The sequence below is a fragment of the Piliocolobus tephrosceles genome, chromosome 10 (assembly GCF_002776525.5).
Source record: "Piliocolobus tephrosceles isolate RC106 chromosome 10, ASM277652v3, whole genome shotgun sequence".
In the NCBI taxonomy this organism is placed as follows: Eukaryota; Metazoa; Chordata; class Mammalia; order Primates; family Cercopithecidae; genus Piliocolobus; species Piliocolobus tephrosceles.
The window spans coordinates 128,455,380-128,468,354 of NC_045443.1; the positions used below are offsets into that span (position 1 = coordinate 128,455,380).

General features: G+C 49.2%; 1 protein-coding gene across 4 annotated transcripts in view; it reads right to left on the reverse strand.

Annotated features, from left to right (window-relative positions):
- Positions 1 to 12,587, reverse strand: part of STX2 (syntaxin 2) — a 51,159-nt gene extending 38,572 nt beyond the window's left edge. For 3 of the 4 annotated variants that reach the window (XM_023187251.1, XM_023187250.1, XM_023187253.1), the window contains exons 1-2: positions 12,386 to 12,587; positions 91 to 165 (exon numbers count right to left, since the gene is read on the reverse strand). In XM_023187251.1, coding sequence (XP_023043019.1) covers positions 91 to 165; positions 12,386 to 12,415 — 105 coding nt within the window. In that variant the 5' untranslated portion in view covers positions 12,416 to 12,587. Of the gene's footprint in view, positions 1 to 90; positions 166 to 1,728; positions 1,873 to 2,819; positions 3,950 to 12,385 lie in introns of those variants that run through there. The other variant, XM_023187252.1, reaches the window with a different exon arrangement.
- Between the last annotated feature and the right edge of the window lie 388 nt (positions 12,588 to 12,975).

The following is a 12,975-nucleotide window of genomic DNA, read 5'->3' on the forward strand; positions in this document are numbered from 1 at the left end:
GAAGGAGGGGAGGGGGAAGGAGAAAGGGGGAGGGGGAGGGAGGGAGGACAGGTAGGCAGGCTATGATTGGGTTTCATTAAACGCTCTTACCTGATGGAAGAAATCCTCCATGAAATGGTCTTTCTCAACCACAACAGCTGTGTCTCCATCATCATTCTTCCTACACTACAATGAAAAACGGAAAATTCAGATTTTTAAAATTTTTATGTAGGCACAAATAGAGAACTGAAATACAGAAACAGTTCAATACCCACAAGATCTCAACTCACTAGAGCACCAAATTGTAACAAACTAGCAGCCACCACTATCTACCCCAAATGAACTCCACAACATTTTCAACAGAACAGATCCTGGCTGAAGCAGCCGGGAAGGTGCAAGACCTGGAGAGAAGCAAGGGGTGGCTTTCTCAGAACTAAGCTGCTTAGAATCATTTAGTTCTCACTATGTAAGTCAATATCACACAGGCCAGTTTCACCTTCAAGAAGCGAAACTGCTTGTGTTGCATATTTTCCATAAACAGTAAAAACACTGGCCAGCCACAGTGGCTCACGCCTGTAATCCCAGCACTTTAGGAGGCTGAGGAGGGCAGCTTGCTTAAGTCCAGGAATTCAAGACCAGCCTGGGCAACAAGATGAAACCCTGTCTCCATAAAAAATTAGCCAGGCATGGTGGCACATGCCTGTGGTCCCAGTTACTTGGGAGGCTGAGGTGGGAGGACTACCTGAGCCCAGAAGGTTGAGGCTGCAGTGACCCCGTATCTAAAAACAAACAAAAACAAAACAAAACCCCACATCATCCAGAAGAACGACCACTGATCAGGAACTGAAGACCTGGGCTCCAGCCTCCTCCCCAGCAGCCCATTAGCTTGTCTCAGTCTCTGCCTCTTGTCCACGAAATAGAGATAATATTCTCCCATCTTCTCCATCAGAAGACCCTAAGGATAAGATATTTATCAGTGTTTTATAAGGTAACACTACTTTCACGGCTCATATTAATATATAAACCACCAATAAAGGCTTTTGAAATTACTTCTAGTCCCTACTCTTTTTTTTTTTTTTTTTTTTTTTTTGGAAACAAAGTCTTGCTCTGTCACCCAGGCTGGAGTGTGGAGTGTGCAGTGGCAGGATCTCGGCTCACTGCAGCCTCCGCCTACCGGGTTCAAGTAATGCTTGCACCTCAGCCTCCTGAGTAGCTAGGATTACATGCACCTGCCACCACACCCAGCTAATTTTTTTGTATTTTTAGTAGAGACAGGATTTCACCGTGTTGGCCAGGCTGGTTTCGAACTCCTGAGCTCAGGCAATCCGCCCACCTCACCCTCCCAAATTGCTGGGATTACAGGCATGAGCCACTGCACCCCGCCCGGACACTTGTCATTCTAAACAAAACAGCACTTCAAGACAAAATGGCAATCAACTGACAAGCAGCAGAAACTAACATTCAGACAGACCCCACATAGTTTAACACTCTTCTCCAGGATCCCACACCACTCTAAAAACCAAAAAAGAATGGCTGAAGATACTGAGTGCCAGTGCCCACGGTCTGCAGGAGGCAGGCCAGGTGTGTTATCTGTCAATCCTCCCGGTACCACACCCCCTATCCCCGCCATGAGGCAGGTACTGGCATGGCTATTTCAGAGGAGAACACATGCTCAATGGTTATGGTCTCAGAGCTAAGCGGTGCCGAACCAGTACATGAAGCCAGTTCGTCTGACTTTCCAAAACTCACCATCTTAACAACTGTACCAGGTTGAGCCTCTTAAAAAGAGTAAGAGCTGTCCTTTAGTTACAGCTCACAAGTGGTAGGCAATTTGAAACACTCTCCACACGTGTTCTCATTAGTTTTCTGGGCCCCACGTTGCCAGTGAGGAGGCTGAAACACAGTGCAGGGATCACTCAGCAAGGACGGCAGAGCAGAAGCAGCCTGTGGCTGTGATTCCACACACCCTGCTCTGACAAGCACACTCTACCCTGGGGGAAGATGGGATGGGGGAGGAGCTGTGCTGCGGAGCCCCACCAGCCACGCAGGCCAGGCCCCACAGACTCCCCTTGCTGGGACTCCTTCTCTTAGAAAGAGGATCTACTCCCGTGTGTGCCAGCCCCGCCTCTCGGGCCCACAGCCTGCTCCCTCCCTGTCTCCAAGTGCTCACTTGGGCAAACTAAATCCCACTAGCTGGGCCCGGGGTCTCACTGCTTCCCTGTGGCTATCTGCCTTGTCTTCTCAGCTGTGCAGTCTCAGAAGCACAGGGCCAGGAATGAGGGAGTGAAGCATGACCACGTTAAGTCATTGACTGACTGTACATTCACCCAAATACCCATGGAGGGGTGGGGAGGAGGGGCGGAGAGCTGAAACTGAGCTGCAGACTGCGCTTGCGGCCCTAAGCCCAGGGCCAGAAAAGTGCTTCACCCCACCCTGGAGGTGCCACATGGCTCTCAGGGCATCTCACACCTCCCTGCTCTGTCAGTAACTTTAGGTTCTAGATTCAAAGTCACCTCATTTTTGTTTATTTGGAAAACTGTAAACATATACAAAAGTACAAGGAATCCTATGGGTGAGCCCTCACTGTCCCCACCACCCAGGCTTAACAATGGTCAAGCCACAGCCTGTCTGTTTAGGTTGACACCCACCGCTTCCCACCACTTCCTACCCCACACCATAAGACCATCTTGAGGCAAATCCCACGAGGCAGATGCTACTGTGGAGACTGCACCTGCGGCTCCAGCAAAGAGGCTGCACCCATCTCAATGCTCCCCAGCACCACGCTTCCCTGTGAAAGCAAGTCGCTTTCCAGGGTGACCTTCCCATGCTGTGCGACGCACCTCCACAGTGGCGTGGTGTAAACCACCAGACTCAATCCTCCTCTCCCATGGTGACTGTCCCATGTTGTGCGATGCACCCCCAGAGTGGTGTGGCATCAATCCTCTCCACTGTGAACCCATGGCACGGGCAGATTTTTGTTCCGAGTCATTCGCTTGCTGGTAAACAATTTGGTTCTCTGCCGTAGGCCAGGAAAGATCCACAAGACTGGAATATGTTTCCTCTACTGTCTTATTTATTATTCTTAAGCCTTGACTTATATGTCTTATTTCTACCTGGAACTCTTAAAACTGATTAGATAACAGGAAACAGACCCAATAATACTGTCTTTGCTTTTCCATTCAAAAAAAAAAAAATGACCAAAGCAATCTTTTTGGCTTTGTCCCTAAGCTACATTATTCTGATCTTCAATGAATGTCCACGTTCAGTCTTTCAAGCTGAGACAGTGCAACAGCTGTACAACAGCCATGATTATGAGAGGGTATTCACTGTAAATGACCAAACTGCTTGTGGTAAACATTTACTAAAAGCCAGGGAATACTCTCCTATATGACATACTTGATTTCCCAAGTGTCAAAGTACAGGATAAACATTTAAATATCAGCATTCTGTTAAATGTTAACAGAAGTCTTCTTAAAAGAAGCATTATAGTAAAATCACAATTCCCCCTGTGTGAATACTATTGTCAGGAACAGGTAGCAGGTAGCTTCCTGGTTCAGAAACTGCATAACAGAAAAGAGTCATTGGAACAATCATCATTTATAATTCAACAGAAGCTGAACTAACAAATGGCAGAATCCAAAGCTGGACAGAATCCTGGCTTTCTTCTGCATGTTGTTCACACACACGCTAAGGAACTTCCACACAAATAATAACTGTAGACAAATAAATTGCAAACCTTGACAGACACAGTGGTTTTAGTACTATGTTGCTAGAATACTTTGACTTATTTTTCACAATTAAATCACTTGGGTAAAAAAAGAAAAGAAGACTTGTAACTAAATGTAGGTAAAAGCTGGCCGGGTGCAGCAGCTCATGCCATAATCCCAGCGCTTTGGGAGGTTTAACTGGGAGGATCACTGGAGCTCCAGAGTTTGAGACCAGCCTCGGCAACATGGTGATACCCCATTTTTGGTACAAAAAATACATAAATCAGCCAGGCGTGGTGGCTCACACTTGTGAGAATCCCCCGAGCCCAGGAGATTGAGGCTGTACTGAGCAGTGATGGTGCCACTCCAGCCTGGTGACAGAGAGAGACTTTGTCTCAAAAAACAAGTAAGTAAATGCCGACTCTGGGCCAGTGTGTAACTATGGTGCTAAATGTAACCTACTTACACTTTTATACCTACGATAAAATGTTACATTGTTTTAAATTTTTTTGTATTTTTACTAACACTTCTTCCCATTATTATCATATAAACACTTTTTAACAGGCAGTTAGACTTTATGTAAGTAGTATTATACTTATGCAATTTTTTTTTTTTTTTTTTTTTGGAGGCAGGGTCTTGCTCTATCACCCAGGCTGGAGTGCAGTGGTGTGATCAGAGCTCACAACAGCTTCGACCTCCTGGGCTCAGGCGACCCCTTCGCCTCAGCCTCCCGAGTAGCTGGGACTACAGGTAGACATCGTTTTTTTAGAGATGAGGTCTAGCCATGTTGCCGAGGCTGGCCTTGAACTCCTGGGCCCAACCAATCCTCCCACCTTGGTCTCCCCGAGTGCTGGTATTACAGGCGTGAGTCCGGCCTGCCTCTGCAACTTAATCATTTTTTTTGTTTTTTGTTTTTTTGTTTTTTCCTCTCAGCTATACATTCAGATTTCTCCACTCAGCATGTATCGCTCTGGTGTTAGGTGAAACCCCACCACATGGTTCAACCTCACACATTCATCTTACCTGCTGCGTACACTCCTTTACATAAAAAGCCATGATGTATTATTCATCCAGGCTCCTATTGTCCCTAACATTTTTCCATGACCAACAATATAACCAACCACAGTTACACGGCTGCACGTGCATGTCAGGATGGTTTTCTGAAACACACACACATGCAGAGAGAGGACCACTGAGCCATGGGGTTGAAGCGCCTTCAGCTTCACTAAACAATGCCAAATTGCTCTCCAAGGCAGTTGCACTAAATTGGATGCCCCCAGCACGGCACATGGACATGAGACACTGCCAGGCTAATCTTGAGCTACCAAGGGCCCATCACATGATCTCGCCCCAGGAATAAGGATCAAAACTGACATGATGAAGCCCGGAGAGCCTGAACTAGAGAGGATTTAAACCTGGGAGCTGGGGGCAGCCCCTTTACAGCAGGTCATGAAGATGAAGAGAAACCCACATGATCTGGCTCCAGCCAACCTCTCCAGCTCATTCATGTCTCACCTCCGCCCACTACTGACCATTCACTCACTACCGACAGCATCTTTCTGTCCCTTGCATGACCTCGTTCCCAACTCTGGGCCTCTGGACTTGCTGTGTCTTCTGCCCAGGGCACCCTCCCCCAGCCCTGTCCACAGCCACTTTCTTATCCACAGCTCAGCTCACAGGGTAGCCTAGCCCCTGATCCGCCTGGCCAAGGCAGCCACACCCACGCCCTCACCCTGCTTATTCCTTCACAGCAAGGACTGCGAAAGACATGGATTCATCTGCTTAGCTGCTGTCTATCTCCCAGCTGCAGGTTCCATGAGAGCAAGGACTTCTGTCTTTTCACAATGCAGGCATCCTGCCCACAGCAGTACCTGGCACACAGCCGCCAGTCAGTGATGACCAGGTCAACGAACGAGTCAATGAATGAATGAAGAGCAAGAAAAGGGCAGACACAGAAAAGGGGGAGGAGAGTGGGAAAGTACACACAAATGACAGAAGGCAAGAAATGGAAACAGAGACACACACAGACTGAAACCTGGCAAGCACAAAATGGCCACGACACAAGGACAGGAAGGACCTCGGTGGCTCGCTCTGTCCTAACTCCATCTCTCACGGGGCTGATGGCACTACGTGCCCTCAAAGTCTGGGAGAAATCACTCGAGCTTTTTTTTTTTTTTTTTTTGAGATGGATTCTCACTCTGTCACCCAGGCTGGAGTGCAGTGACAGGATCTTGGCTCACTGCAACCTCCACTTCCCAGATTCCAGCTATTCTCTCACCTCAGCTTCCCAAGTAGCTGAGATTACAGGTGCCTACCACCACCCCCAGTTAATTTTTGCATCTTTAGTAGAGACGGAGTTTCACCATGTTGGCCAGGCTGATCTAGAACTCCTGACCTCAAGTGATCCTTCCACGTCAGTCTCCCAAAGTACTGAGAATACAGGCATAAGCCACCCCACCCGACTCACTCTGCTTTTTAATAAATCTCGCTTTTCTGCTTTAGGTGATGGGTTTCTGTCCCTTTTAACCAAAAGGCCTTGAAGACAACAGATTCCAGTGGCATCTACATTTTTCTTACCATGGGCATTTTCAAATGGAAACACGCTGATTCAATAAATACCTGGCAGGTGCTCTGGATCAGGCACCATGCAGAATACTGAGGCTTCAGAGCACAAATGACAACATGCATCTGCTCTGAAAAGGTTGAAGAGCCGGGGAAAGGGTGCAGGAAAAAACAGGACTGCATTTATGTCCAGAATGCCCCAAGACAAGATGGGCCACCTCTGGGAACATGTGAGGAAGGGGACGCAGGAAGGCTTCCTGGTGATGCCCAACCTGAGACTAAAAAAGGTGCGAGGCTGCGTGTGGTGGGCCTGTAATCCTAGCACTTTGGGAGGCCAAGGCGGGTGGATCACCTGAGGCTGGGAGTTCGAGACCAGCCTGGCCAATGTGGTGAAACTCCGCTTCTACTAAAAATACAAAAATCAGCCGGGTGTCGTGGGAGGCTGAGGCGGGAGAATTGCTTGAACCCTAGAGGCGGAAAATGCAGTGAACTGAGATCACGCCACTGCACTCCATTCTGGGCAAGAAAGCAAGGCTCTGTCTCAAAAAAAAAAAAGGTACAAGGCAAGAGAGAAGGTGCAGAGGGAGAAGTCCAGTGGTTCAGACAAAGGGAGCAGCACCTGCCAGGGCAGGGAGGAGGGGGCATATCAGTCCAGAGGCAGGAGCGAATCCTGCCACCACAAGGCGATAGGTCTGGGCTCCCGGGGAGCTCTTCCAGGGATCAGCTATTTCTCAGAGTCGCTGCTCCTTACATTCAGAATAGACCTCACGTTAAAAACAAGAAGTGATTAATCTGTGAAAATGGACAGATTTTGCTCTTCAAACCAAAGGACATGTTTAGATATATAAACGAGCAAACCTATTATAGTTAAGAATAGAGAAACTATAGACTCCAACTGTAGGAACTGTTTGTATGAGAACACACAAAATACAAAAATTTGGCAGGATTGCATAAATTATGAAATTCTAAACTATAAATACATGCATATACAAAATTATGTTCATATATGAAATTCTTAGTATTTTAAGTTCCAATGAAGTCTCTTAATCTTATTTTATCAACTGGAACCTGAATCTTCACTATGCAACACTCCGCGCTACATGGGCAAACATAAGCTTTCAAACAATCACTTTTAAAAATATCTGAGCAGTGTTTTCCGCCCTTTAAGAAATTATATTTGCAGGCCGGGCATGGTAACTCACGCCTGAAATCCCAGCACTTTGGGAGGCCGAGACGGGCGGATCACGAGGTCAGGAGATCGAGACCATCCTGGCTAACACGGTGAAACCCCGTCTCTACTAAAAAATACAAAAAACTAGCTGGGCGAGGTGGCGGGCACCTGTAGTCCCAGCTACTTGGGAGGCTGAGGCAGGAGAATGGCGTAAACCCGGGAGGCGGAGCTTGCAGTGAGCTGAGATCCGGCCCCTGCACTCCAGCCTGGGCAACAGAGCGAGACTCTGTCTCAAAAAAAAAAAAAAAAAAGAAATTATATTTGCAGGCCGGGCATGGTAACTCACGCCTGAAATCCCAGCACTTTGGGAGCCCAAGGTGGGCAGATTGCTTTAGCTCAAGAGTTGAAGAGCAGCCTGGGCAACACAGCAAAACCCCATCTCTACAAAAGTACGAAAATTTGCTGGGTGCACACGCCTGCGGTCCTAGCTACGGAGGAAGCTGAGGTGGGAGGATGGCTTGAGCCTTGGAGATCAAGGGTGCAATGAGTCGTGATCATGCCACGCAGTCCAGCCTGAGCGACACAGCGAGATCCTGTCTAAAGGAAAAAAAAATAAAAAAGAGATTATATTTGCAATTCATCACCTTGAAACCAGGATGAAAAATAATGTTCTCATTTCTTTTAGGTCTACTGAGAACACCACATAGCTACTATGTATTTACTGTTTATTATCATGCAAACAATTCCCACAGATGAAATGTGTGGTTTCTCTATTCTTCACTATAATAAATACATGTATCTCATATATATCAAATATAATAAAGATATCAATGTGCATAAACTTGTTTTTTTTTTTTTTTTTTTTTGAGGCAGAGTCTTGCTCTGTCCCCCGGACTGGAGTGCAGTGGCCGGATCTCAGCTCACTGCAAGCTCCGCCTCCCGGGTTCACACCATTCTCCTGCCTCAGCCTCCCGAGTAGCTGGGACTACAGGCGCCGCCACCTCGCCCGGCTAGTTTTTGTATTTTTAGTAGAAACGGGGTTTCACCGTGTTCGCCAGGATGGTCTCGATCTCCTGACCTCGTGATCCGCCCGTCTCGGCCTCCCAAAGTGCTGGGATTACAGGCTTGAGCCACCGCGCCCGGCCGTGCATAAACTTTTATTAAAAAAGTAATCAAAATACACTTGGGGTGGTTTATCTTATAGAACAGCTATTCCATTTTGCTCACGTCCCACAGTGAATTTCATCACACCTCGGTCACTCTTCCTCCCCAGGCCGCATGCAACCGCACCCACACTCAGTTCACTGCTGTGTCTCTGCACCCAGCACATGATCTGCTGGAGGCCTGACTTTCAAGTACCTGTTGGATGGGCGAGTCTTTTACTTTCTGTAAATCAGAAACATCTTTCTGGATTTAGAGTCTAGGAGATCTGGACCAAGTCACGTAAACTTTCTATGCCCAAATGACTGGTTGCTCAAAAACAGAATCACTGGTTAGAAACTAAATCTGTCAATACAAATTATATTGAGCAAATTAATTTTTAAGCCCTTTCCATGTAATTATCAGAGGTACATTTTTCTCAGGAACAAGCTTCAATAGCTAATAAAATAAACTTTTTGGAAGCATCACAAATATTTTGTTAATGTGGACATTGTAGATGAGGCATTTTAACCAACAAAATATTAAACTTTACCTAGAAAAAAAGAACACCAGCCATTTAGAAGCACGGTTGTGAATACACATTCAACTACTCCAAGAACTATTTGGAAAGGACACATCTCCTGGGGGGAAAAATTAAACTTGTATATGGTAACTTTAAGATGGGTTTTTAAATATTAAAAGTTATTAAACTTCAAATTCAGTTTTAATTTACTATTTTATACTAGGGAGAAGGTTGCTCTTTTTTCTGTTTTTGAGACAGGCTCTCAATCTGTCTGTCGCCTAGGCTGGAGGGCAGTGGCAAAATCTTGGCTCAATGCAACCTCCACCTCCTGGGCTCAAGCAATCTTCCCCCCTCAGCCTCCTGAGTAGCTGGAACCACAGGCAGGCGCTACTAAACCTGGCTAATTTTTTGTATGTTTTTTGTAAAGACAGGGTTTTGCCATGTTGCCCAGGCTGGTCTTGAACTCCTGAGCTCAAATGATCCGCCTGCCTCAGCCTCTCAAAGTGCTGGGACTACAGGTGAAAGCCACTGTGCCCAGCCAGAAGGCTGCTTTCTATAACTTCCTAAAAACAAAAAATCTGGTAAATATTAATCACACTAATTACATAGCACTTTCTCCCTCCCACCTTCTCCCAGAGCCTCACACATCAGATAATTTTATGCTTCATAACTCCCTCTATGAGGTGGACAAGAGCAATACCACTGTCCCCATTTTACATACAAGAACAAGTTTTGAGAGGTTTAAAATTAATTTGCCCAAGATGAGAAACTCCAGAAGTGGAAACTTCCACGGATTTACCCTCTGACTGCTCAGTGGCTGTATCTAAAGCAGGATGGTATTGAAGTAGACGAGCTGACTTCTAGCTCTGCCATTCTAGAACAAAACTGATTGACATGTTCTACTGTTTCAGGAAGGGTTGGGATATATAGAAACTGAGTGACAAATAATTGCCTTACTTGCTTTTTGTTATTCAAGCCAAGAAAAGGTACTTTCTCATGATTCCCCAACATATAAATTTGGCTATCTTTTGCTAAAACAGTCACAGCTCTCACGTTCAGTGACATTAAGCATTTTTTTTTTTTTTTTGAGACAGTGTCTCACTCTGTCACCCAGGCTGGAGTGCAATGGCATGGCACAATCATGGCCTATGGCAGCCTCTATCTCCTGGGCTCAAGGAATCCTCCTAGCTCAGCCTCCTGAGTACCAGGGACTACAGGTGCGAGTCACCACACCTGGATAGTTTTTTGTGTGTGTTTTGTTGGTTTTTTCGAAAGAGTCTCTTTCTGTCATCCAGACTGGAGTACAGTGGCCCGATCTCAGCTTTCTGCAACCTCCGCCTCCTGGGTTCAAGCGATTCTCCTGCCGCAGCCTCCAGAGTAGCTGGGACTACAGGCGTGCGCCACAACATCCGGCTAATTTTTGTATTTTTACAAAACGGGGTTTTGCCATGTTGGCCAGGCTGGTCTCAAACTCCTGACCTCAAGTGATCCACCCAACTCAGCCTCCCAAAGTGCTGGGATTACAGGCATGAGACACTGCGACTGGCCTCCTGCTAATTTTTTAATTTCTTTTGAGAAACAGAGTCTCCCTACGTTGCCCAAGCTGATCTCCAATACCTGGGCTCAAGTGATCCTCCCACCCTAATCTCCCAGACTGCTGGGATTACAGGCATGAGCCACGGCTTTTCTTCATTAAATAAATATCTGAGCTCCTACTACACGGCACTGAAAGATAATCTACCAGGCAAGACAACACAACTCTAATTTGCTGTGTTTAAGATGGTATTGATCTGCGGACCACAGGGAATATCTATCTGTCCATTAATAAAAAAGGAAAAATCACTGTGAAGAAACTTTCTTGGAATGAATATAAAGCATAATTTCTATGATCCTAAGGATGAAATCATTGCCTTTCTCAACCAGAGCTCCTCATCTGAACCACAGAACACAGATAATTATTTAAGTGGCTCTTGTCTGTATTCTCCCACTCGGGGGCACATAACAGCTCCATTCTAGCAGAAGAGGAGAAAGAAGAATTCATCACATGCAATGGGTGCCGTAGGGCTGTGGCCTTAGCAACCCTGTTCTGAGGCCGCCAGTAATTTAGAGACCAGGGGCTGTATCTGTGCACACACGCAGCATGAGTTAGTACCTGTACTGTAAAGGTAAAAAGTCATCATTACTTCTGTTGGCCTAAGCTGTCCTAGGTTAGATAAACTTGGAAAGTGCACGACCATCGCTATCATTTCGCTGTCACTGCACCATGCACAGTTCTGTTACCTTTACATGTGTGGAATGCATCAAAATCCTTCCAAAATTTTTAGTGACCTGCTTTTCCCTTGCTAAAGTAAACAATTTGCTGTGTGCTCGGCTGTTGGGCGCGTTAGGTGTGTTCAGAGTCAACACACACAGTCCCAGTTCCCAAAGCAAACTATTGAGGAGATCAGACACAAGCTGTTGTTCTGTTGTTCCTGCTCATCCCACCGCAAGCACCCAGCACTCTAAGGCGCCTACATTTCACACCCATCTGTTGCCTCCCGCTTGGTGCAGGGTCCTGTGTGAAGCCCCAGGAATAAAGCAGCGACCAAAGGGACCCGGCCTGCTCCCCGGGGCTGAAGCCCACTGCGGGGACACCGCGGGGTCGACCACGGTTAAGCCGGTGGGCTCCGGCTGGGTAAGTGCCAGAGAGAATCTGCCTGGCGGAGTGACTGACAGGGAGTCCCGCTGGGAGAGAGGGTCGAGGCCGGGACCTTTCCGCCTCCCTCCTCCTGCTCCAACCCGCCCTGAGGACTCCGCCCAGGAAGCCCCAAGACCCTGCCCTGGGGACGGGGCCCGGAGCTGCCACCCTAGGACTCCCCAAGACCCCAGCCCTCGGGACCCCACCCGGAGCTCCTGCCCAGGACTCCCCGAGGCCCCTGCCCCCTCCGAGCCCCCAGCCCGCCCGCCCCAAGCCCCCGCCCTGGGGACCCCGCCCGGAGCCCCCACCCGCCGAGGCCCCCCGAGTCCCCCGCCCTGGGGACCCTGCCCGAAGCCCCAACCCCAGGACTCCCCGAGATCCCCGCCCTGGGGACCCCGCCCGGAGCCCCCACCCTAGGACTACCGGGACCCCTGTCCTGGGGGCCCCACCAGGAACCCCGGCTCAGGACTCCCTGAGACCCTGCCCGCAGCCCCCGCCCCAGAACGCCCGAGATCCTCGCCCTGGGGGACCCACCCAGAGCCCCGCCCAAGACGCCCCGAGCCCCCGCCCGCCCTCCAGACCCCGCCCCGGCCGGGCCTGAACCGCTACCCGCGGCTGTCGCTCACCGCGGTCAGGTCTGGCAGCCGGTCCCGCATCCCCGCCGGCCGGGCAGCGCGCCCCGCCGCTCAAGCCTGTCCCGAGCTGCCTCCAGCCGGGCCGCGGGCTCTCCTGTCGCCACCTCAGGCCCCGCGATCCCGGCCCCGCGCCCGCCCTCCCTGGAGCCGGCGCTGCCACGGCAACCGCGCCCCGCGCGCTCTGCGCATGCCCGGCCCGCGCCGCGCCCCGCACCCACCCACACGGTGGCGGCGCTTTCCTGCGGGAGCCCGGAGGGGCGGGGCACGGGGGCGGGGCCTGGGCGGGGGGGGGGGGGGCCTGGGCGGGGGGGGGAGGGGCCTGGGCGGGGAGGGGCGGGGCCCGGCCGAGCCCCAGGCTAGCCGGTCCGCTATAAGTGCTGTTTGTCTCTTCTTGATCTGCTTTTATGCTTTCACACTCGTTATTTTATTACAATGTGGAGCATTCAACGAATAGTGACGAAGAGCAAAGCTCCCGGAATGTGCGGGGTGCAGCTTTGGGTAATACATATGCCGAACCTTCTCTTTAAGTGTCCACGCCCAGCCTCGGGTGTGAATGAAGGAGAGGAGATCGGGTACCACAC